The following is a 21758-nucleotide window of genomic DNA, read 5'->3' as shown; positions in this document are numbered from 1 at the left end:
AGAGATTTATGATTAAATTGGCAAATCATCAATATGTTTAGGGCTAAATTGGCCAAACTAAAAGGTTCATGACTTTTTTTAATGACTTTACTAAATTGTAACTTGATAGATAATGATCTCATAAATCTCTCAAAATTTTTTGAGTAAAATCTTCTTAGTTAGAATTATCATACAATTCCACAAGTCTCCAAAAACTTGAATTTCAAATCTCTCTATGTAACAACCATTAGACCCAATTGCCAAAATTATTTGAACCCTATCAAAATTTCCTCTCATTCAAATATATTCGAAAATCCAATGTCACATATAATGTCGAGCATTTATTCTAGAGAATGTAAAGGCGCCAAAAAGCCCAAACAACTATATAACAGTACTCTTAGGTGCGCAAATATCCACTTGATCGCCTAAAGGCTAAAACTAGAGGACCAAAGGTCGAAATCCTATGATTGCAAACGAATTGTCTCGCAAAGCAAGTTGGCCAATCAATCGGCGCGAGCATGTACTACCGTCCCTTTGAACATGTACAAAGACATTTCATCCATCGTTGCGTATAAGTGTAAAATACTTAAGAGGGACTAAGGTCTTAGTTTCTCATCAAACAATTTGAGTACTCTTGGACTAATCACGACCAAATCTCGTTTCTAATTTCCATAAACTGTCATAAGATCGTGGTGCATGTACATGCGTGTGGTCATTTAAAATGAAAAAATGAACTTGTGCTTGTTAATTTAAATCCAAACTCCAAAACATTCAGGATGCCAATCACTTCCGATAAGAGAAGGGTGTGTATGTAAGGTACAGGCAAGAAAGCTTAGCGTGCAAGAAAGCTTTGCCCAAAGTAACTTTTATTTGTTGGTTTGAGGCATATGACTTCTCCACTTTGAAAATGTGGAATGATGAAGTAGCCTGTATCGCAAAGCTACGCAAAAAGCTCGGGAAAATTATCTAATTCATCATAAAATTTATTATATGAATGTCAATTTAATCATAAATTTTATAATTTTATTAATTTAATTCGAAAACTTTAGGCGATATCTTAATACAATATTTTCAATCAATTTTCGTCAAAAATCGCTAATGTAACGATTCAATCATTATTAGTTATCCTACTTGAAATATCATCGTGTAGTCGATCTCCGATGAGAATTGGTTAAAAAAAATTATATGTTAAATTGAGGATTAAATTAATAAAATTAAAAAGTTTAGAATTAAATTGATATTCGTATATTAAAGTTAGGGTTGATTGAGTAAGTTTCTTTAAAAAGCTTGGCATCCAAAGTTCTGTCCAAATCTTATCAAATGGTGTACGGGGATGCGGGGGGGGACTGAAGAGACTTTTTCCAGGGCCATCCCATCAGCTTTCTTTCTCGCCGACTGTTACTTGACCGGAGGTCTTAAATGACCATCATTTCACTTCTCAAATCACGAGTTGATGTTTACTTATGTTGAAGAACGATGTTGAGTACGTTGGGGCCTGCAGGGGCGGAGGAAGAGAATGATGGACGATTGTGTGCTGGCTCTCTGCCGTACGTAAAGCCAACCAAGGGCACTACTCAGAGCTATTTCTTTTTCTTCGACTGAAATAAAGAAGAATCCTATCCTTTTTAAAAAATTCCACATTGATGAGTACAAATGATGGAAAAACGAGCAACATCATAAAGAAATCAACAGGAATTCCACAAAGCTTTCCTAATTTTTCATTAGAAAATCTTTCTAGTTATTTAAGTCTAAAGAAATTTAAATTTTAAATTTCTTTATGCAATACCCATTGAATGCGATTGTTAAAATTATCCAAACTTTCTAAAAAACAATTCCTCTTATCCAATATGTCTGAAAGTTTAATCTAATCTTACATACAATAAATACCGAGTGTGTATTTTGGGGTATTTAAAGGGGTCTAAGTAACCATACAATATGGCTCTTTAGGCTACGCATGGTAATATTTCCATTTCTCTCAATTTCTGTTCTTTTGTTCTCCGGAACAAAAAAAGAACAGAAACTTGTTTGGTAACGCCAAGTTGTTTTTATATTTTGGGAAATAGAAAGTTAGCCCAAAAATAGATTTGGAACAAAACGAGAAATAAAAAAAAAAATTACTTTTGTTTCAGGGAACAATTTCTAGAAATAAGTAATTTTTTTTCTTTTATTCTTCTCTTTTGCCGTGGACACCTTCAACCGCTTGGAGCCACCGCCGCCACCGACTGCGAGCTGCCGCCGCCGTCGCTGCTGCCCACCGTCGACCGCCCGTCGCCTATTGCGTTACCAAACACATTTCTATTCTTTTTCTATTTCAAGAGTAGAAATTTTATATAATTACCAAACGGATTCTTTTGCTAAGAAATTGTTCTTCGAAATATAAATATAAAAGAATTATTTTTGTGAAAAAAAGCTTTTACCCAATTAAGAAGCGTTGTCATGCGCGCTCATGGTCTTAGGTCCTCCTTGAGTGTTTTCAGTACTTATGTACGGGAAACACAAGACACCCATTCTGTAGATCAAGTTACACGTACGCACGCACCTGTGGCCATTCAAATCAGCAGAAAGGGCCGCACGTGTCTTGCTAAATCTTAGTCCAAGCTCTCCAAACACACGTAGGACGCCAGATTGTTCATACGAGGAAAGACCGGGTGTACGGTAAACAGCGACGAAAGCTTAGCAATGCCGGAAAGCTTCGCCCCAAGCAAACCGTTGTTCGTGGGTTTTGATGCGTTCACATCTTAGCTTTTTTCATATTCTTGGTCGGAAAGGCAGACATCTTGCTTTGATTCGCACTACTGGGGAACGATGGGGAAAAGCCCGCATGGCAAAGCGACATGCATTGTGCAACCAGCTTTAGCATGTAAAGTTTTAGCGAAAGGGAGTTCGAGGAGACCGAGACTTTCCCCCTAGTCATCGCCATCATCAGATTCCCCTCGCCCCCCCTTTCACACTGTGCCCGCCGTCACTCGCCGATCGTCTTTTCTAAAATGCTCGTCCCTAGGACGGGATTGATTCTCAGGTGTTAAAGCTGCTCGCTTCTTCATATTTGCTCTCTCAATCTCTCGTTTGCTCGGGAATTCTCAGACATATTCGTCGTCGTCGACGGGGAAGTAAGGATTTCTATGGCTTCAGAGATGGGTGTGGGGCTGGCCATGGATTCTACAGAAGGTCCGGAGGCTGGTTCTGGCAGGAAGAAAGACAAGCCCGCTGACCTGACTAAAATTATCTTCTCTTGGTCTCTTCGAGAAATCTTCAATACCAATCTCTACAGGAACGAGGTTCTCATTTCCTAGTCTCTTTCCTTCCTTTTTTTTTTTTTTCACATTTTTATGGGGCTATGTTTGTTCTTTTGATCACGCGTTATTACTATCAACAGTATTAAGTGCAATGGGTGTTAGCTCGATAATGTTATAAAGGATGTGAATTCCTTGCTCTTTAGCAATGTTTCTCTTGTGAGCCTTGTATGTAAAGTTGGACTGCTGAATTGTGGGGAAGGACCTTGGCATCTGTCTCTGCATGATGAAGTTTTTGGGTGTTCAGGGATATACTTCCCCTTTTAATATGCTATACGGTGTCCTATCTGTGTGATGTTAATATGCATGACGGCAGAGTCGTTTGATCTATCGAGTGAAGTTGGTTGGTCATGTTTGATTTTCGATACACCCGTTTTGTAGGTGAAGAGCATCCTGGAGTCATTTCAATCAGTTGAGCAATACTTTGCTTCTTATATCTTTCCTTTGCTAGAGGAAACACGAGCCAGTCTCTGTTCGAGTATGCAGAATGTATCTAGACTGCCTTTCGCGAAAGTCACTGGGTTTGTTGAAGGCGAGAAGAATGTTTACCATGTGGAAGTGGACTACTGGAGAAACAGGGCCACTGACAATGGCAAGGAACCTTACAAAACTTTGCCGGGGGATGTTTTGTTGTTAACTAATGCTGAGCCGGATGCTGTTCCCAGCTTTGATAGGTTTAAAGGAAGATGGGCATTTGCATCGGTCGCTGGAATTGTAGAAGACGAGGATGGGGATCCTCAAACATCAACAAGGTTCATAGTCAAGGCATTTTTGGACAATGAAGTATTTGATGATCCTGCATGGGAGTCAATTTATGCAGTTTTTTTGATAAATGCGGTCACTAACATTAGGATATGGAACATGCTACACCGATTTGGGAACTTGAACGTTGTAAGGGAAATTCTCTGTACGGATTCAGCGGTAATGACACTGTTTTTCGCACTTATTATCTGCTATGGGATATGGTGAACATATTACTGCAGCAACAAAATTTCATTGATTATAAACAAATAATAAAAATCCACTCTCTTTTGAGTTAGCTTGTTATTTTAGAGAGACATTGTTTATACATCGCAAGATCCTTTGTACTCAATATCAGTGCAGGCTGTACAAGGATAGACCATAATCAACAATGTTTTCACAGTTTCTAAGTTTTACTTAGGTTATTCGGGAGCAAATTTTCAAAGGAGTATGTGTTTGTTTGCAGGCTGAAAAAGATTGCAATCTCTGTATTACTCAAAGTCATGGCTCTGGGCATGGGAGTCTCAATAAGAACTTGTTTGGTAGTCTGAATGAATCCCAGACAAAAGTTGTTCTGGCTTGTCTTGATACAATCAAGAGTGAACACGGGTCGGCCGTGGAAATTATACAGGGTCCTCCAGGGACAGGGAAGACCAAAACTGTCGCGGCACTGCTCTTTACTCTCTTGAACAGGAAACACAGAACCCTTGTTTGTGCTCCAACAAATGTTGCCATCAAGGAATTGGCGTCTCGTGTTTTGCAGCTGGTGAAACAGTCGGTTTGCACAAACTCTCATGGGGAACGCTTGCTCTATAACTTAGGAGACATGCTCTGTTTCGGGAACAAGGAGCGGATGAAAGTAGATTCAGCTATGGACGAAATATTCTTGGATCATCGCGTTGATTGTGTCGCGCAGTGCTTTTCCGTACTCACGGGTTGGCAGCATTGTCTACCTTCCATGATTGATACTCTCAATGACTGTGTCCGCCAATACCACATTTATCTGGAGAATGAACGCTGGATTACATCAAAGCCTAATGGTAATGATGTTGCAAGCAAATGTAGAAGCAGCAAAAAGGAATCCAAACCTAAATTTCAATCATTTCTGGAATTTTTTAAGCACAGATTCAGGTCAAGTGCGGAGTCTCTCCAAAGATGCTTCTCTATCTTATGCACCCATATATCCAAAAGTTACCTTTTGGAACATAATTTCCAGGATATTAAGTCCCTTCTCATCTTACTTGATTCTTTTGAAGTTTCTATATATAGAGAGAAGTTGGATTCCAGAAAGTTGAAGGAAGCATTTTCATCAGACCCATCTTCATTGAAAGCACGCACAGATCCACTATATACATCATTGTCGATAAAGAGACGTGAATGTCTCTCTTTTTGCAAACTCTTAATAAGTCTCTTAGAAGGCTAAACCTTGCACCATTTATGAGTAAGCATAAGATAGCTGAGTTCTGTTATCAAGCGGCTTCCTTGATTTTCTGCACTGCCTGTAGCTCATATAAGCTCTACAACGTGGAAATGAAGCCTGTCAGTTTATTGGTGATTGATGAGGCTGCGCAGTTGAAAGAATGCGAGTCAATAATTCCGCTACAACTTCACGGTGTCAGGCATGCAATTTTAGTTGGGGATGAATGTCAGTTGCCTGCTATGGTTGAGAGCAAGGTATGTCATCAGTGAATGCTTCACTAGGAATGTGCACAAGCATACAAAAACTGGAATAATTTTATGTTTAATTGACCTTTAACACAAGCATACATAAAAATGAATGATTTTATGCTTAATTGACCTTTAAGTTTGTGTATATTTTTGTTTATATAGCTTTCTAGCAAGGCTGGCTTTGGAAGGAGTCTCTTTGAAAGGTTGAGTACTCTGGGTCATCCAAGGCACCTTCTAAATATCCAGTACAGGATGCATCCTGCGATAAGTCACTTTCCAACATCAACTTTTTACAATAACCAAATTTGGAATGGGTCGAATGTTACTAACAAAAGTTACAGAAAATGTCATTTGCCATGGCCAATGTTTGGCCCGTACTCCTTCATAAATATTGCTGATGGAAGAGAAGAAGCCGGGGATGGTGGACGTGGCTTTAGAAACTATGCTGAGGTTGGAGTTGTCTCAATGATTTTGAGTAATCTATACAGAGGTACGCTGTGAGAGAATTTTCCCAGATTATATCATTTCCTGCCAAATGTATGAATTGATGCAAACAACGAATTTGTCTTTGCACTTGTTTGGTTATGTGTGGATGCCCCTTTTGCTATACTGTTGTAGATCACAGGGGGGCAGTTGTTGACTGGTGAAGCTGCAAGAGAAGAATCTTTCTGTTCAATCTTACCATAAAAGTCCATTTAGTTTCTTGGGATGCTTAAAGAGATTTGCATAGCTTTAAATGCTCTTTGACACTAGAGATGATGTGCTTTCCTGTCATTTAGGTCATTAACTTAGCCTCACGGGACGCATGGGACAGTAATTGGACGCGTACATGACACTTTCACGTTTGTGTGGTCGTAACTTCTCCCTGATCTAATTATATGGTCTTGGTTTTTCTGCAGCATGCAAATCTTCAGGCGAAGATCTAAGTGTTGGCGTGATATCTCCATATAGAGCTCAGGTTGCTGCAATACAAAACAAAATTGGAAAAAGATATGAGAATATCAGAGGCTTTACAGTGAAAGTGAGGTCAGTGGATGGGTTCCAAGGGGGTGAAGAAGACATCATAATAGTATCCACCGTGAGATCAAACCCTCGTGGTTTTATCGGTTTTGTTTCTGACACTAGGAGAACCAATGTGACTATCACCAGGGCAAGGTAGTCTCTTCTATTCCCGCTTAATCGGGGTGATTTAAATTCTGCCATAAGATGTTATTTACAAACAATCCCTGCTTTTTGCTGCCTCTATGTAGATATTCTCTTTGGATTTTGGGGAACAAGAGAACGCTGACTAGAAGTAAATCTATATGGGAAGCTTTGGTTCATGATGCTAAGGCCCGTGGATGTTTCTTCAGCATTGATGATGTCATAGCCGCTTTAAAAGGGAAGAATAATCAGCTTGATGATCGGAGCTCAAACTGCTCTGAGGATGCCAAGTGCCGAGAATGTTCCACCAGTACTGATGAAGTTAAATCCATTTTGGATGGGAAGAAAGAGAATATTCAGCTGGATGATCCGCTCGGTGGCAATAGTTTCCTATTTAGAAATGCTCAGTGGAGGGCAAAGTGCTCTCAGGATGCTAAGAGCCAAGAATGTTCCTCCAGTACCGATGAAGTTAAATCCATTTTGAATGGGAAGAAAGAGAATATTCAGCTGGATGATCCGCTTGGTGGCAATAGTTTCCTATTTAGAAAGGTGCGGTGGGGGGCAAAGTGCTCTCAGGATGTTAAGAGCCGAGAATGTTCCTCCAGTACTGATGAAGTTAAATGCATTTTGGATGGGAAGAAAGAGGACGTTCGGCTCGATAATCCACTCAATGGCAATAGTTTCCTATTTAGAAATGCTCGATGGAGGGTAAAGTGCTCTCAGGATGCTAAGAGCCGAGAATGTTCCTCCAGTACTGATGAAGTTAAATGCATTTTGGATGGGAAGAAAGAGGACGTTCGGCTCGATAATCCACTCAATGGCAATAGTTTTCTATTTAGAAACGCTCGGTGGAGGGTAAAGAACTTTGCGCAATGTTTTTCTTTGCTAAATTTGCCGGTTGAAAATGAACATTCAACTTTTGCAGAATCAATGACGATACTTTTTCTTGTCAACTGTAGGTTTTCTTCGCTGACAACTTTGTGAAGTCTTTCAGAAAGCTGACGTCACTTAGGACCCAGGTGTCGATCATGAACCTCTTATCAAAACTTGCTGGTGGCTGGAGACCTGAGAAGAGTGATGCGGGTTTAAACCCTAAAAGCTGTTCTCATATGGTGAAGCAATTCGAGGTCGAAGGTCTCTACGTGCTGTGCACTGTCGAGATAAATACACTTAAGGAACCGAGATACATCCAAATCCTGAAGATTTGGGATGTATTGCCCTTAAGGGATGCGACGACAATGGTCGAACGTCTCGACAGTGAGTTCAAAGCATACGCAGACAATTGCATTAGTCGCTGTGACGAGAAATGTCTTGAGGGGTACGTCTCATCTTTTTATTCCTGACTTCAGATTGAAGACTTATCCATAGTCTATATGATTCGGGTTCCTGGATAACTAACATCAAGAACTGACCTGAATTGATCTTTTCCGAATTATCACGTATCTTCTTCCGTCGTATAGGGATCAGATGGTTCCAAAGACATGGGATTCTCCTTCTCATGGTATTGCTCGTTTCTGCAGTCTGGATCAAGTTCAAGCGGGGAGCGGTTTTGGGGCCGATCTTTTGAATCCTGGATCGAGTGAGAGCCTGCTTTCAATGAGATTCCACCCCTCATCAACAGATGTTGTCAGGCACTTGTTTTCGGAGGACGACGATAGCGAAGCAGATCTCGCATCTGAAGTAACCAAGCTAAATCAAGAGATGAGTTCTCAATTTGGTGAGCTTCGTATCTGAGTAATAACCCATGTTGTTCCCTCCTTCACAGGGAGGTTATGACAAGCAGGGAAAAATACGTGCCGGTTATTATCGAGAAGGTGTAAACCTTTTTAATTGTTTGTGCTCTCCTAGTTTTATGCCTGGATTTATGTGGTTGATTTAACAGCATAGAATTTTCGATTCAAGTGGCATAGCTATGAAGTATTCCTGCCTCTGCATGATTATGTATACAAAATGAGGTGACGTGGCCAATGTGAGATTGTGAATTCAAAGGCGAGATTACATAGCTTATAAGCCTTGATCCTCCCCATTTAAGTTCTAGTTCCGCATTAATTAAGATGAATGGTAAGCATGAAAAAGATTTTTCTTTTCTCCTTTTTGTCTGCCTGCTTGAGACTTGGTAGGGGATTTCGAGATTATTTTTGCAATTCTTCTCGATTTTAATTTCAATTCCTTGCACTTTATTTTTTCCTGTTTCTTTCTTCTTTGGTCTCTAGTTCGTGAATTCAAATATAAAACTACGTACGTACCTCTGTCCGACAGTAACGTGAAGCCGAGCGGAGGAACTCGAATCGCTCACAAATCCAGAGATTATCAAGCGATGAGGACGTGGGAATGGCTGTAGATTTTAAGGTTTTCGAGCCAAACGCGACGTCGATGGAATTCGCAGTATTGCATTGACGTTTACCATTTTTTTATTTTTTATTTCTTTCTCATTATTATCGAATTCCCTCACTATCGTTATAGCCCTTATAAAGTCATTTTTAAATGTAAAGAGAAGAGCTAAAATTGACCAAAGAAAATTTATAAAATCGTAAAATTAAGAAAAAATAATTATCATGTTCTCTTCAGAAAGTGAACTCGATCAAATTGCTTGTTTGTAAATAGTAAATATATGAGAAACTTAAAACGCTTCTCTTATTTTATTTTGTTTTTTGAATTGTATATGTTTAGATCCAATTATTAAAAAAGCACAAAGTATTCATCTATTATAAATTTTCGACAAGGTTTTGTATAATAATCAAAGGAGAAACAACTATGATTTTTTTTCTTCATGCAATTAAAGTTATGAATTTTATATTTCAACAAAAAAAAAGTTATCAGTTTTATCAATAGTTTTTGATGTTGATACTAACCGTGCATTCTTCGCGTGTGTATGAAAACCAATTATTATTAATACAATCACTGATTATTTTTTAAAACACGAGGAAATGGGAACTTATTTGGTTCCTCTATTGGGCTCCCGGCTTTTGGTTAATAAAAAATGGCGAATGTTGAAGAAAATGTCAAATACATAGGAGGTGAAGTGGAAGAAGAATGATAGACGCTTGTGTGAATTTTTTATCAGGTTAGATCTCTACCATACGTAAATTAAACTAGAGCTATTCTTTTATCAAACTATTTTTTATTTCAAAAATTCCATGAATATAAGTGTAAATGGTGGGAAATGAATTATGGCTCTATGAGTATAAGCAAAATTGCAGAGTAACAGACAATAATCTCATAAATCTCTCGTCATATCTTAAAGTAAAATCTCTCTATGTAAAAACCTTTAAACCCAATTGCCTAAATCATTAAAGTTCTCTCAAGAAGTTTCCTTTCAATCCTAATATTTGTAAGTTTAATTTTACAGACAATACCGAGCATTTATTCTGGAGTATGTAAAGGGGCCAAAAAGCCCCAACGACTATACAATAGTAGTCTTCAGTGCACAAATACCCACTTGATCGGCTAAAGGCTAAAACTAAGGGGAACTAATTCCACCAAGGGTTGGAATCCTATAAGCGCAAAGCAAGTGGGCAAATCAATCGACACAAGCATGAACTACCGTCCCTATGAACATGTACCGAAACAATTCATCCCTCGTCATGTGTAGGTGTGAAACACTCAAGGAGGACTATGGTTTTAGGTCCTCAATTCGTCGAACAATTTGAGCACTTGTGTATTAATTGCGACCAAATCTCATTTCTAATTTCCATAACCAGTCATAAAATTGAGGTGCATGCACCGCGCGTGGTCATTTGACATAGAAAAATGAACTTGCTCTTGTTAATCTGAATCGAAACTCCATTCAGGACACCAATTACTTCAGACCTGGAAGTACGGCGTGCATGTATGTTACGACTCCTTCGCTTTGAAAAAACATGTGGGACGATGAAGTAGCCTCTGTGTTGGAAAGCCACATGCACCTGCAAAAAGCTTTAGCACGTACGGTTTTGGTGAAATTGGATCAGATAGTGCGGGGAATACGATGAGACCCGAGACTTTTCAAGAGCCGTCCGCTTCGTTTTTCGCCCCTTTCACTTTACCCGAAGTCGCCCATTCGATCGTCGTTCCAAATGCTCGTCTTCAAACGGGAGTCGTTCACAAGTATAAAAGCTGCTCGCTTCTTCATATCACGCTCTATCAGTCTCTCGTTGCTTGAAACTCTCAGTCATATTGATCATCTTCGACGGGAAAGTAAGGATTTTCATGGCTTCAGTGGCGGCTCTGAGAATGAGCAGAGGATTGTTGATCATGGATTCTACAGAAGGTGCAGAGGCTGGTTCTAGCAGGAGGGAAGACAAGCCCACTGAACTTATTGATATTATCTTCTCTTGGTCTCTTCAAGAAATCTTCAATATCAATCTCTATAGGGACAAGGTTCTCTCTTCTTAATCTCTTTCCTTTCTTGTTTTTTCCATTTTTGTTGGGCTGCCGTGTTGTTCTGATCATACTTTCGTACTATCATCAGTATATGTTTATTGCATGTTAGCTCCAAAATGTTCTATATGATGTTACTTCCTCGCTCTTTTGCATGCTTCTTTTGTGAGTCTTGCCATGTGAAGTTGGAGGGTAGAATAGTGGGGAAGGACCTTGCCCTCTGTCTCTGTGCAGCGAAGTTATTAGGTGTTTAGGGGGAATATTTGCTCTTTTAATATGCTATATGGTGTCCTTTCTGTGTGACATTGATACGACAGACGACAGAGATGCAAGATCTAATGGAGTGAAGTTTGTTGCTCATGTTTGATTTTTAATACACCCGTTTTGTAGATTGGGAGCATCCCGGATTCATTTCGATCAGTTGAGCAATACGTTTCTTCATTTAAGTTTCCTTTTTGGAGGAAACACGAGTTGGCCTCTGTTCAAGTATGCAGAACGTATCTAGGCGGCCTTTTGCGCGAGTCACTGGGTTTGTTGAAGGTGAGAAGAATGTTTACCATGTGGAAGTGGACTACTGGAGAAACAGGGCCACTAATCGAGGCAGGAACCTTACAAAACTTCCCCTGGGGATGTTTTGATGTTAACTAATGCTAAGACGGATACCATTCCCAGCTTAGAAAGGTTTGCAGGAAGATGGGCATTTGCATCAGTCGCTGACATAATAGAAGAGGAGGACGGGAATGCTCAAGCATCAACGAAGTTCATAGTCAAGGCATTTTTTTACGATGAAATGAATGATGTTCGTGCTTACAAGTCAATGTATGCAGTTTTCCTGATGAATGCAGTCACTAACGAGAGGATATGGAACGGGCTACACAGATTTTCGAACTTGGAGATTGCAAAGGCAGTTCTATGTACGGATTCAGGGGTAAGGAAGTCAACGGTAAACATATTATTGCCGCAATAATACTTCCATCCCGATTATAAAAAGAAACTTCATTCTCTTTTGAGTTAGCCTGTTTTTTCTCCAAACAGTCAAAAGCTGCTTGCTCCGTATCACATGATCACAATAAAATTCAATAATGCAGTAATATAACCAAGATTCAGTGATAGACCCTGTTTATATATTATGCCATCCTTTGTGCTCAATGTTTGTGCAGGTTGTACAGGGATGCAACTCTATGACCATGGAAGCTCAAGAATCCATATTGAGCATCTGTGTCCTCGAGTGTCTCAACATAGTGAGCCACGGACAGGAGTTCAAAGCTTGGGCCACCATGGCCACGGGCTCGAAGCTCAACTTCCAGGATTTGAATTGACATCCTTTCATTGATTTCTCTTAAATCGCATTGAATTTTCCTAAAGTTTTCATTTTAAATGGTTGTTGCTACGAGCTTGATGTCGGGCTCAAAACTCACGTGTTCAAGGCTACCCTACCCCAAGCTCTGAGGTCAATGTCGAGCTCCATGGCCAAGGCAGCCATGAGCTTCGGGCTTGGGCTCTAGCCATGGCTGGCGGACGCAAAAGGAAAGAATTAAAAGTAAGTGCTAAACAGAGAAAAGATGAGGGACGGAGAAGGTGAGGAAAAAGTATCGGAGAGAGGAGAATTAATACAAACTGGGTCAGACACAACACGTATTGCTTGATAAATGGACTAATATTTTGCTATTCCGTCCAATTATTGTACCCAAATTTTCTCATGGTTTTTAGGTCCTCCCCGAGTGATTTTAGTACTCATGTACGTCGAGCACAACCATTCTCAAGATCAAGCGACGTGTACGCTTCCGTGGTCATTCGAATTAGGAAAGAAGGAGCGCAGGTCTTGCCAATCTCAATCCAAGCTCCGTACATGTCGGACGCCAGATATTTCAGACGAGGAAAGACCGTGCGTACTGTAACAGTGACGTAAACTTAGCATGCAAGAACGCGGGTCTTCCATTGTTCGTGGGTTTCAGTCGGAAAGGTATACATCTTAGTTTGATACCCATTAAACGGAGGACGATGGAAAGAGCCTGTGTGGCAAAGCCACGTGCATTGAGCATCAAGCTTTAGTATGGGTGGGTTTAACCCTCCACGTAGGTGGTGGGTTAAACCACTCAGCGATCGACACGTGGCGCCACGTAGGCGAGGGCATCCGGCGTTCAAAATTCGCGCGGGCCGCGTGTGGGGCCCACCACTCTGACGCTCCCTGCTCTGTTCTCCTCTGCGACGCCTGCGCCCCCTGTCGAATCGTCCTCTCTCTCCTCTCTCTCTCTCCCCCCTTCTCCGTTCCGTTCCGTTGCGGAGGAGAACAAAAGAGTCGCACAGCTGCTTCTCTTCCCCCTCCTCTGCTCTCTCTCTCCATTCTCGCGCACAGCTGCTTCTCTTCCCCTTCTCTGCTCTCTCTCTCCATTCTAGACTCCGACGCCCCTCAAGTCGGTTGCCTCCATCGCCCCCGACTCCGACGCCGACGACACCGCCTCCGCCCCCGACGCCCTCTCGTGACTCCGACGCCCCCGACTCCGACGCTCCTCAAGCCAGTTGCCCCCTCCACTACTCTCTCTGCAGACGTTTCTGCCATGACCGAGCTGACCAGATTTATCTAGTCCGCCCATAATATTCAAGATCCTATCAATCTTCACAAATGGTCGACAAGACAATTGATTAGGTTGAAATATAGTACACAAAAACATCCTTTGTTTTTTGAACGTCGGGGGCGTCGGAGTCGCGAGAGGGCGTCGGGGGCGGAGGCGGCGTCGGAGTCGGGGGCGATGGAGGCAACCGGCTTGAGGGGCGTCGGAGTCGAGAATGGAGAGAGAGAGCAGAGAAGGGGAAGAGAAGCAGCTGTGCGCGAGAATGGAGAGAGAGAGCAGAGGAGGGGGAAGAGAAGCAGCTGTGCGACTCTTTTGTTCTCCTCCGCAACGGAACGGAACGGAGAAGGGGGAGAGAGAGAGAGAGGAGAGAGAGGATGATTCAACAGGGGGCGCAGGCGTCGCAGAGGAGAGCAGAGCAGGGAGCGTCAGAGTGGTGGGCCCCACACGCGGCCCGCGCGAATTTTGAACGCCTGATGCCCTCGCCTACGTGGCGCCACGTGTCGATCGCTGAGTGGTTTAACCCACCGCCTACGTGGAGGGTTAAACCCACCCAATATTTTCTCGCTTTAGTATGTAGAAGGGATCACATACTGTGCCAAGGTACGAGGAGACAAGACTTTTCACGAGTCATCCTCGGGTTCCTATCTCGGCCCCTTTTTCACACTGCCCGCGGTCACTCCCCGATCGTCCTTTCTTAAATGCTCGTCCGGACGGGAATGATTGGCGAGTGTCGAAGCTGCGCGCTTCTTCATATTTGCTCTCTCGATCCCTCGTTTGCTTGAAATTCTCATCGTCTTCGACGCGAAAGTAACGATTTTTTCTTGGCTTAAGAGATTGGTGTGGGACTGGCCATGGATTCTACAGTAGGTGCTGGGTCTGGGTCTGGCAGGAAGAAAGACAAGCCCACTGACCTGGTTGATTTTATCTCCTCTTGGTCTCTTCAAGATATCTTCAATATCAATCTCTACGGGGACAAGGTTCTCTCTTCTCTTAGTCTCTTTCTTTTCTTTCCCCCCCTTTTTTGGGCTAATGCTTGCTGTTCTGATCATGTTTTGGTACCGTCATCAGTATAAGTTTAATGCAAGTTAAGTCGAAAGTGTTCTAAATGATGTTAGTTCCTTGCTCTCTGGCAATGTTTCTTTTGTGAGCCTTGCTATGTGAAGTTGCACTGTTGTATAGTGGGGAAGGACCTTGCTCTCTGTCTCTGTGTGGCAGAGTTAGAATATTTGCTCTTTTGGGTTTCATTTATTTCATGAAAAATATCACATTTTTAAAAAATATTTTTCAAGAAAGTGACAATATTTTTCGATGATCCACTGAAACCTGAAAATGAAGCAGAAAGTATTTTTGTATTGTTTGGTATCTAATTTGATTTTCTACGAAAAATTACCAAATAAATAAAATTATTATTATTTTTTATTTTAAAAAAATCGAATTTTTATTATTTTTAAATTTTCCATTTTCTTTTCCTTCCTCCTTCCTCCTCCTTCCTCTGCCGCCATGTGCCTCGACGATGGCTGGCTGCACGGCAACTGACCAAGACACGGATTGGTGAGCTCAAGGCTCGACCAGTCTAGCTGAGCCTAAACTTCATCGAGGTTGGCATGCTCACGGCTTGCCAGATCCAGGTGAGCTCGTGGCTTCGCCAAACCAAGTGCACCCGAGCTTGTAGCTCACCACATCCAAGTGAGCTTGAGCCTCACCCTCATCGGATTTGGCCTCAGGTGAGGTGGACCCTTGTCAGCCTGTGGTGAGGCTTGAGCGGCTTGTGGCCGATGACCGGTCAAGAAAGATGAAAAAGAAAACGAAAAACCCGATTTAAAATTTTTTATATAAAAATAAAAGGAAAATGTGTGGTGAAAGAAAATGAGATGGAAGAAGATATGGAAAATATTTTCCAATTCTGAAAAATGAAAGATATTTTTTCCACTTTTGAAGGTATTTTTTTCAATAGCGGATAACGTTTTGGTTCACTAGTTCATTTTCCATAAAACGAATCCGTAAAACTTTTTTCTGAAAGTTATTTTTTGTGAAACGAATGAATTAATATGCTATATGATGTCCTATCTGTGTGACATTGATATGACAAGACGGCAGAGATGCTTGATCTATGGAGTGAAGTTGGTTGCTCATGTTTGATTTTTAACACACCCGTTTTGTAGATTGGGACCATCCCGGATTCATTTCAATCAGTCGAGCAATACGTTTCTTCATTTAAGTTTCCTTTGCTGGAAGAAACACGATTCGGCCTCTGTTCAAGTATGCAGAACGTATCTAGGCGGCCTTTCGCGAGAGTCACTGGGTTTGTTGAAGGCGAGAAGAATGTTTACCATGTGGAAGTGGACTATTGGAGAAACAGGGCCACTAATCGGGGCAAGGAACCTTACAAAACTTCCCCTGGGGATGTTTTGATGTTAACTAATGCTAAGCCGGATACCATTCCCAGCTTAGAAAGTTCTGCAGGAAGATGGACATTTGCATCCGTCGCTGACATAATATCAGAGGAGGACGGGGATGCTCAAGCATCAACAAAGTTCAAAGTCATGGCATTTTTTGGAACTTCCTTTCGCCCCTTTTTATCTTTTCCATCCAATAAAATGAATGATGTTCGTGCTTGCCAGTCAATGTATGCAGTTTTCCTGATGAATGCAGTCACTAATGATAGGATATGGAACGGGCTACACAGATTTTCAAACTTAGAGATTGTAAAGCAAGTTCTATGTACGGATCCAGTGGTAAGGATTTTCGGCACTTATTATCCCCGTACAGTCAACGGTAAACATATTATTGCCGCAATAATACTTCCATCCCGATTATAAAAAGAAACTTCATTCTCTTTTGAGTTAGCCTGTTTTTTCTCCAAACAGTCAAAAGCTGCTTGCTCCGTATCACATGATCACAATAAAATTCAATAATGCAGTAATATAACCAAGATTCAGTGATAGACCCTGTTTATACATTACGCCATCCTTTGTGCTCAATGTTTGTGCAGGTTGTACAGGGATGCAACGTAATCAATAAATTTCAGGGTTTCTGAATTTTTTACTTAGGTTATTAGTGTGTCGATCTTTAAAAGATATGTGTTTGTTTGCAGGCTGAGAAAGATTGCAGTCTCTGTATTACTCAAATTCATGGCTTTGGACATTTGAGTCTCGATAACAACTTGTCCGGTGGTCTGAATGAAAGCCAGAAAAAAGCAGTCCTCTCTTGTCTTGATACCATCGAGTGTCAACACAGGTCGGCTGTAGAAATGATACAGGGTCCTCCAGGGACAGGGAAGACCAAAACTGTTGCGGCGCTGCTCTTTACTCTCTTGAAAAGGAAACACAGAACCGTTGTTTGTGCTCCAACAAATGTTGCCATCAAGGAATTGGCATCTCGTGTTTTGCAGCTGGTGAAAGAATCGGTTTGCACAAACTCTAGTAGGGAAAACTTGCTCTGTTACTCAGGAGACATGCTTTGTTTTGGGAACAAGGAACGGATGAAAGTAGATTCGAGTATTGAGGAAATATACTTGAATCATCGTGTTGATTGTGTTGCGGAGTGCTTTTCTGTACTCACTGGTTGGCAGCATTGTGTAACTTCCATGATCGATACTCTCAATGACTGTGTCCACGAATACCAGATTCTTTTGGAGAACGAACACAATATTTTACAGGAGCTTAATGGTACCGAGGTTGGGAGCAAATGTGAAAGCAGCAAAATCGAACCCAAACCTGAATTTAAATCATTTGTGGATTTTTTCAAGCACAGATTCAAGTCAAGTGCAGAGGCTCTCCGAAGATGTTTCTCTATCTTATGCACCCATATATCCATAAGTTACCTTCTTGAACATAATTTTCGTGAGATTAAGTCCCTTCTCATCTTACTCGATTCTTTTGAAATTCCACTATATAGAGAGAAGTTGGATTCAAGAAAGTTGGAGGAAGCATTTTCGTCGTCACCATCTTCATTCAAAAGTTGCTCAGATCCACTATACACAGCGTTATCGATGAAGAGAGGTGAGTGCCTCTCTGTTTTGCGAACTCTCAACACATCTCTTGGAAGGCTAAACATTCCAACATTTACGAGTAAGAAAATGATAGCGGAGTTCTGTTATCAAGCGGCTTCCTTGATTTTCTGCACTGCCTCTGGCTCATCTAAGCTGTACTCCCTGGAAATGGAGCCTGTCAGTTTATTGGTGATTGATGAGGCTGCGCAGCTGAAAGAATGTGAGTCAATGATTCCGTTACAACTTCCAGGTGTCAGGCACGCAATTTTAGTTGGAGATGAATGTCAGTTGCCTGCTATGGTTGTTAGCAAGGTATGTCAATGCTGAATGTTTGTCTAGGGACGTGCACATGCATCCGTAAACAAGAATCATCTTATACTTATTTGACCTTCTAAGTTTTCGAATGTTTTTACTTCTATAGCTATCTAGCAACGCTGGCTTTGGAAGGAGTCTATTCGAAAGGTTGAGTTCTCTGGGTCATCCTAGACACCTCCTGGATGTCCAGTACAGAATGCATCCCGCGATAAGTCGATTTCCCATAAAGACCTTCTACAAAAACCAAATTCTGGATGGGCCGAATGTTACTGGCAAAAATTACAGAAAATGTCATTTGCAGGGGCCAGTGTTTGGCCCGTACTCCTTCATAGATATTCCTAATGGAAAAGAAAAATTTGGGGATGGTGGACAAAGCCCTAGAAATGATGTTGAGGTAGAAGTCGTGTTGATGATTTTGAGGAATCTATTCGAAGGTATGCCATGAGAGATTTTCGCCAGTTTATATTGTTTCCTGCCAAACAGTATACATTAATTCAAATAACGACTATATATTTGCACATGTTTGGTTATATATGTGGATGCACCTTTTGCCATACTATCATATAGCATGGGCGACCAGTTGACTGCAGAAGCTGCAAGAAAAGAATTTCTGTTCCATCTTATCATGGAGTCCATTTAGTTTCTTGGGATGTTTAGAGAGATTTGCATAGCTTTAAATGCTTTTTGACACTGGAGATGATGTGCTTTCTTGTCATTTAGGTCATTAACTTAGCCTTACAGGACACATAAGACAGTAATTGGAGGCCTACATAACACTTTAAAGTTAGTGTGGTATTAACTTCCCCTCATCTAATTATGTCGTCTTGGTTTTTCTGCAGCATGCAAATCTTCAGGCGAAAATCTAAGTGTTGGTGTGATATCCCCATATGGAGCTCAGGTTGCTGCAATACAACAGAAAATTAAAATTTTTTATGAAAACATCAAAGGCTTTGCAGTGAAAGTGAGGTCAGTGGATGGGTTCCAAGGGGGCGAAGAGGACGTCATAATAGTATCCACTGTGAGATCAAACCCTCACGGATCCATCGGGTTCGTTTCTGATGCTAAGAGAACCAATGTCATTCTCACCAGGGCAAGGTAGACTCTGCTTTTCCTGCTGAATCCGGGCAATTTGAATTTAGCCATATTTTATACTACTTACAATATCTGCTTTTTGCTGCCCTCTATGTAGATACTCTCTTTGGATTTTGGGAGATGGGAGGACGCTGACGAGAAGTGAATCTGTATGGAAAGCTTTGGTTGATGATGCTAAGACCCGTGGGTGTTCCTTCAGCATTGATGATGTTAAAGCCATTTTGGATGGGAATAGTAATCAGCTTGATGATCCTGTCGATGGAAGTAGTGTACTGATTAGAAATGAGAGGTGGAGGGCAAATTGCTTTCACGATGCCAAGAGCCGAGAATGTTCCTCCAGTAGTGATGAAGTTAAAGACATTTTGGATGGGAAGAAAGAGGATATCCGGCTTGATGATCCACTCGATGGCAACAGTGTCCTATTTAAAAACGCTCGGTGGAGGGTAAACAACTTCGCTTGAATGGTTTTCTTTAATTCATTGTTTGAAGATGTTCATTTTGCAGAATCAATGACAATACAGTCAATCATTTGTCTCTGTAGGTTTTCTTCGGTGACAACTTCGTGGAGTCTTTCAGAAAGCTGACATTGCTTAGGACCAAGATGTCAATAATGAACCTCATATCGAAACTTGCAGGTGGCTGGAGACCAGTGAAGAGCAATGGGGTCTTAAGCCTGAAAAGCTGTTCTCACATGGTGAAGCAGTTCGAGGTCGAAGGTCTCTACGTGCTGTGCACCGTCGATATACTGAAAGAACCCCAAAGCCTGGAGATTCGGGAACCAAGATACATCCAAATCTTGAAGATTTGGGATGTATTGCCCTTAAGGGATGCGATGAAACTGGTTGAATGTCTCATTATCGAGTTCAAAGTGTATGCCGACGATTTCATTAGTTGCTGCAATGAGGAATGTCTTGAGGGGTAAGTCTCATCTTGTCTTTCCTTTACTTGAGGTTGAAGACTTATCAATGGTCTATATTCATTTGCGCACAAATCTCCCGTCATATAGGGATCAGGTAGTTCCAAAGACATGGGATTCTTCTTGGGGTACTGCTCATTTCTGCAGTTCGGATCAAGTTCAAGCAGGGAGTGGTTCCGGCGCCGGTATTTCGAATCTGGAAGCGAGCGAGAGCCTGCTTTCGATGAGATTCTACTCCTCGTCATCACATGTGGTCAGGCACATGTTTCCGGAGGACCAAGATAGCGAAGCGAATCTCGCATCTGAAGCAACCGAGCCTGATCAAGAGATGAGTTCCCGCTTCATTGGGCTTCGTATTTGAGTAATCCATATTGCTCCCTTCTTGACAAAGATCTTTTGACAGAAGCAGGGGAAAATCCTACTTCTTTTCAAGGAATTTTTCATTCGGGTCGAAATTTCTGTGCCCGTGCCGGGTATTTTGGAGAAGGCGGGGACCTTTTTAATTATTTATCTTCTTTCTAATTTTATGTCTAGATATATTTGGTTGAATTAATGGCACAGAATTTTCGGTTCAGGTGTCATAGCTACGAAGTGAAAATTCACCTACAGATATTTGGGTGTTGAATTTTGCTTTTGCGTGATATATATATATATATATATATATGGAGGTTGGGATGAAGTGGTCAATGTGAGATTGTAAATTCAAAGACAACTTTACACAACATATAGCCTTGATCCTCACTATTAAAATTTGAGTTCTGCGCTTACTAAAATGAATGGTAGGCTTGAAAATTTTTCACGATTTTTCTTTTTCATAGGGGCTTTCGAGATGATTCTTGCAATTTTTCATGATTTAGATTTCAATTTCTTGCAGTTTTCTTGTTGAGGAATTACCACGAGGAAAACAATATTTCGATGATCTTATTTAGCTTTTTAAAGGGTAACCCAGGAGCAAAAGGCAATGGAAAGACCTAGCAAGGCAGCTACACAATTCCAAAGATGTAAAGAAACAATGATGTTCGAATATCATTATCATTGACTACCGGTAAGAAAAAGAGACACCGCATAACACCGATATGCTAATGAACCAAGAATGTACCAAAAGATCGTGAGCTTATTGATAGTATTCATGAGCGTTGGCGCTCAATCTGAGTGGCAAGGCAACCACATTCACTGCTTGCGAAACATAACACAACAAAACCAATTTACCGAAGGTTGCTGACATGGTGATCTAATTGTTCCCGGATGTCCTATGTGACACAGTCACATTGGCTTCAACGAAAATTGTCTAGAATGATTATATTGAAATTTTGCGTAAAGATTTTAGGACTAAATCGACAACATTAGAATATTTTGGACTGAAGCGGAATCCGATCGATTGATTTAAGACTGATTTGGAAAATTTTCTTCTAAAAGCTCGGCATATAAAGTTTGGGCGAAATCGGATAAGAAAGTGAGCTGGAATATGAGACTCGAGACTTTTCAAGAGCCATCATCTTCCTTTCCCGCCCCTCTTACTTGACTTAAGGTTTTAAATAATCATTATTTCATTTTAAAGGATGGATGTTTAACTCAGAGGGTTCCCCTATACTGAACGTATCGGAGGTGCAGAGTGGAAGAAACTTCATTCTCTTTTGAGTTAGCCTGTCATTTCTCCAAACAGTCAAAAGCTGCTTCCTCCGCATCGA

At 41.2% G+C, this 21758-nt stretch overlaps 3 protein-coding genes across 3 annotated transcripts; all 3 read left to right on the top strand.

Moving 5' to 3' along the window:
- Nucleotides 1-2739: 2739 nt before the first annotated feature.
- LOC120294908 lies at nucleotides 2740-8911 on the top strand. Its single transcript, XM_039315905.1, is given in 9 exon segments — nucleotides 2740-3257; nucleotides 3654-4193; nucleotides 4480-5395; nucleotides 5398-5687; nucleotides 5844-6171; nucleotides 6581-6836; nucleotides 6932-7679; nucleotides 7784-8142; nucleotides 8285-8911. Coding segments are annotated over 9 exon segments (3867 nt in total). The 5' UTR covers nucleotides 2740-3101; the 3' UTR covers nucleotides 8559-8911.
- A 1877-nt stretch (nucleotides 8912-10788) lies between these two features.
- Nucleotides 10789-12104, top strand: LOC108960575. The gene is made up of 2 exons (XM_018876209.2): nucleotides 10789-11183; nucleotides 11574-12104. The coding sequence occupies exons 1-2, from the start codon at nucleotides 11013-11015 to the stop codon at nucleotides 11829-11831; spliced, it is 429 nt and encodes a 142-aa protein (XP_018731754.2). The 5' UTR covers nucleotides 10789-11012; the 3' UTR covers nucleotides 11832-12104.
- Nucleotides 12105-14409: 2305 nt separating this feature from the next.
- Nucleotides 14410-20704, top strand: LOC120294909 (helicase SEN1-like). Its single transcript, XM_039315906.1, has 8 exons — nucleotides 14410-14733; nucleotides 15919-16491; nucleotides 16851-18059; nucleotides 18169-18496; nucleotides 18902-19157; nucleotides 19252-19597; nucleotides 19696-20072; nucleotides 20161-20704. The coding sequence occupies exons 1-8, from the start codon at nucleotides 14608-14610 to the stop codon at nucleotides 20429-20431; spliced, it is 3486 nt and encodes a 1161-aa protein (XP_039171840.1). The 5' UTR covers nucleotides 14410-14607; the 3' UTR covers nucleotides 20432-20704.
- Nucleotides 20705-21758: the final 1054 nt, after the last annotated feature.

This window comes from Eucalyptus grandis, chromosome 6, assembly GCF_016545825.1.
Source record: "Eucalyptus grandis isolate ANBG69807.140 chromosome 6, ASM1654582v1, whole genome shotgun sequence".
In the NCBI taxonomy this organism is placed as follows: domain Eukaryota; kingdom Viridiplantae; phylum Streptophyta; class Magnoliopsida; order Myrtales; family Myrtaceae; genus Eucalyptus; species Eucalyptus grandis.
Note: the sequence above shows the minus strand (reverse complement) of the source record. Positions and strands in the feature narration are given on the sequence as shown.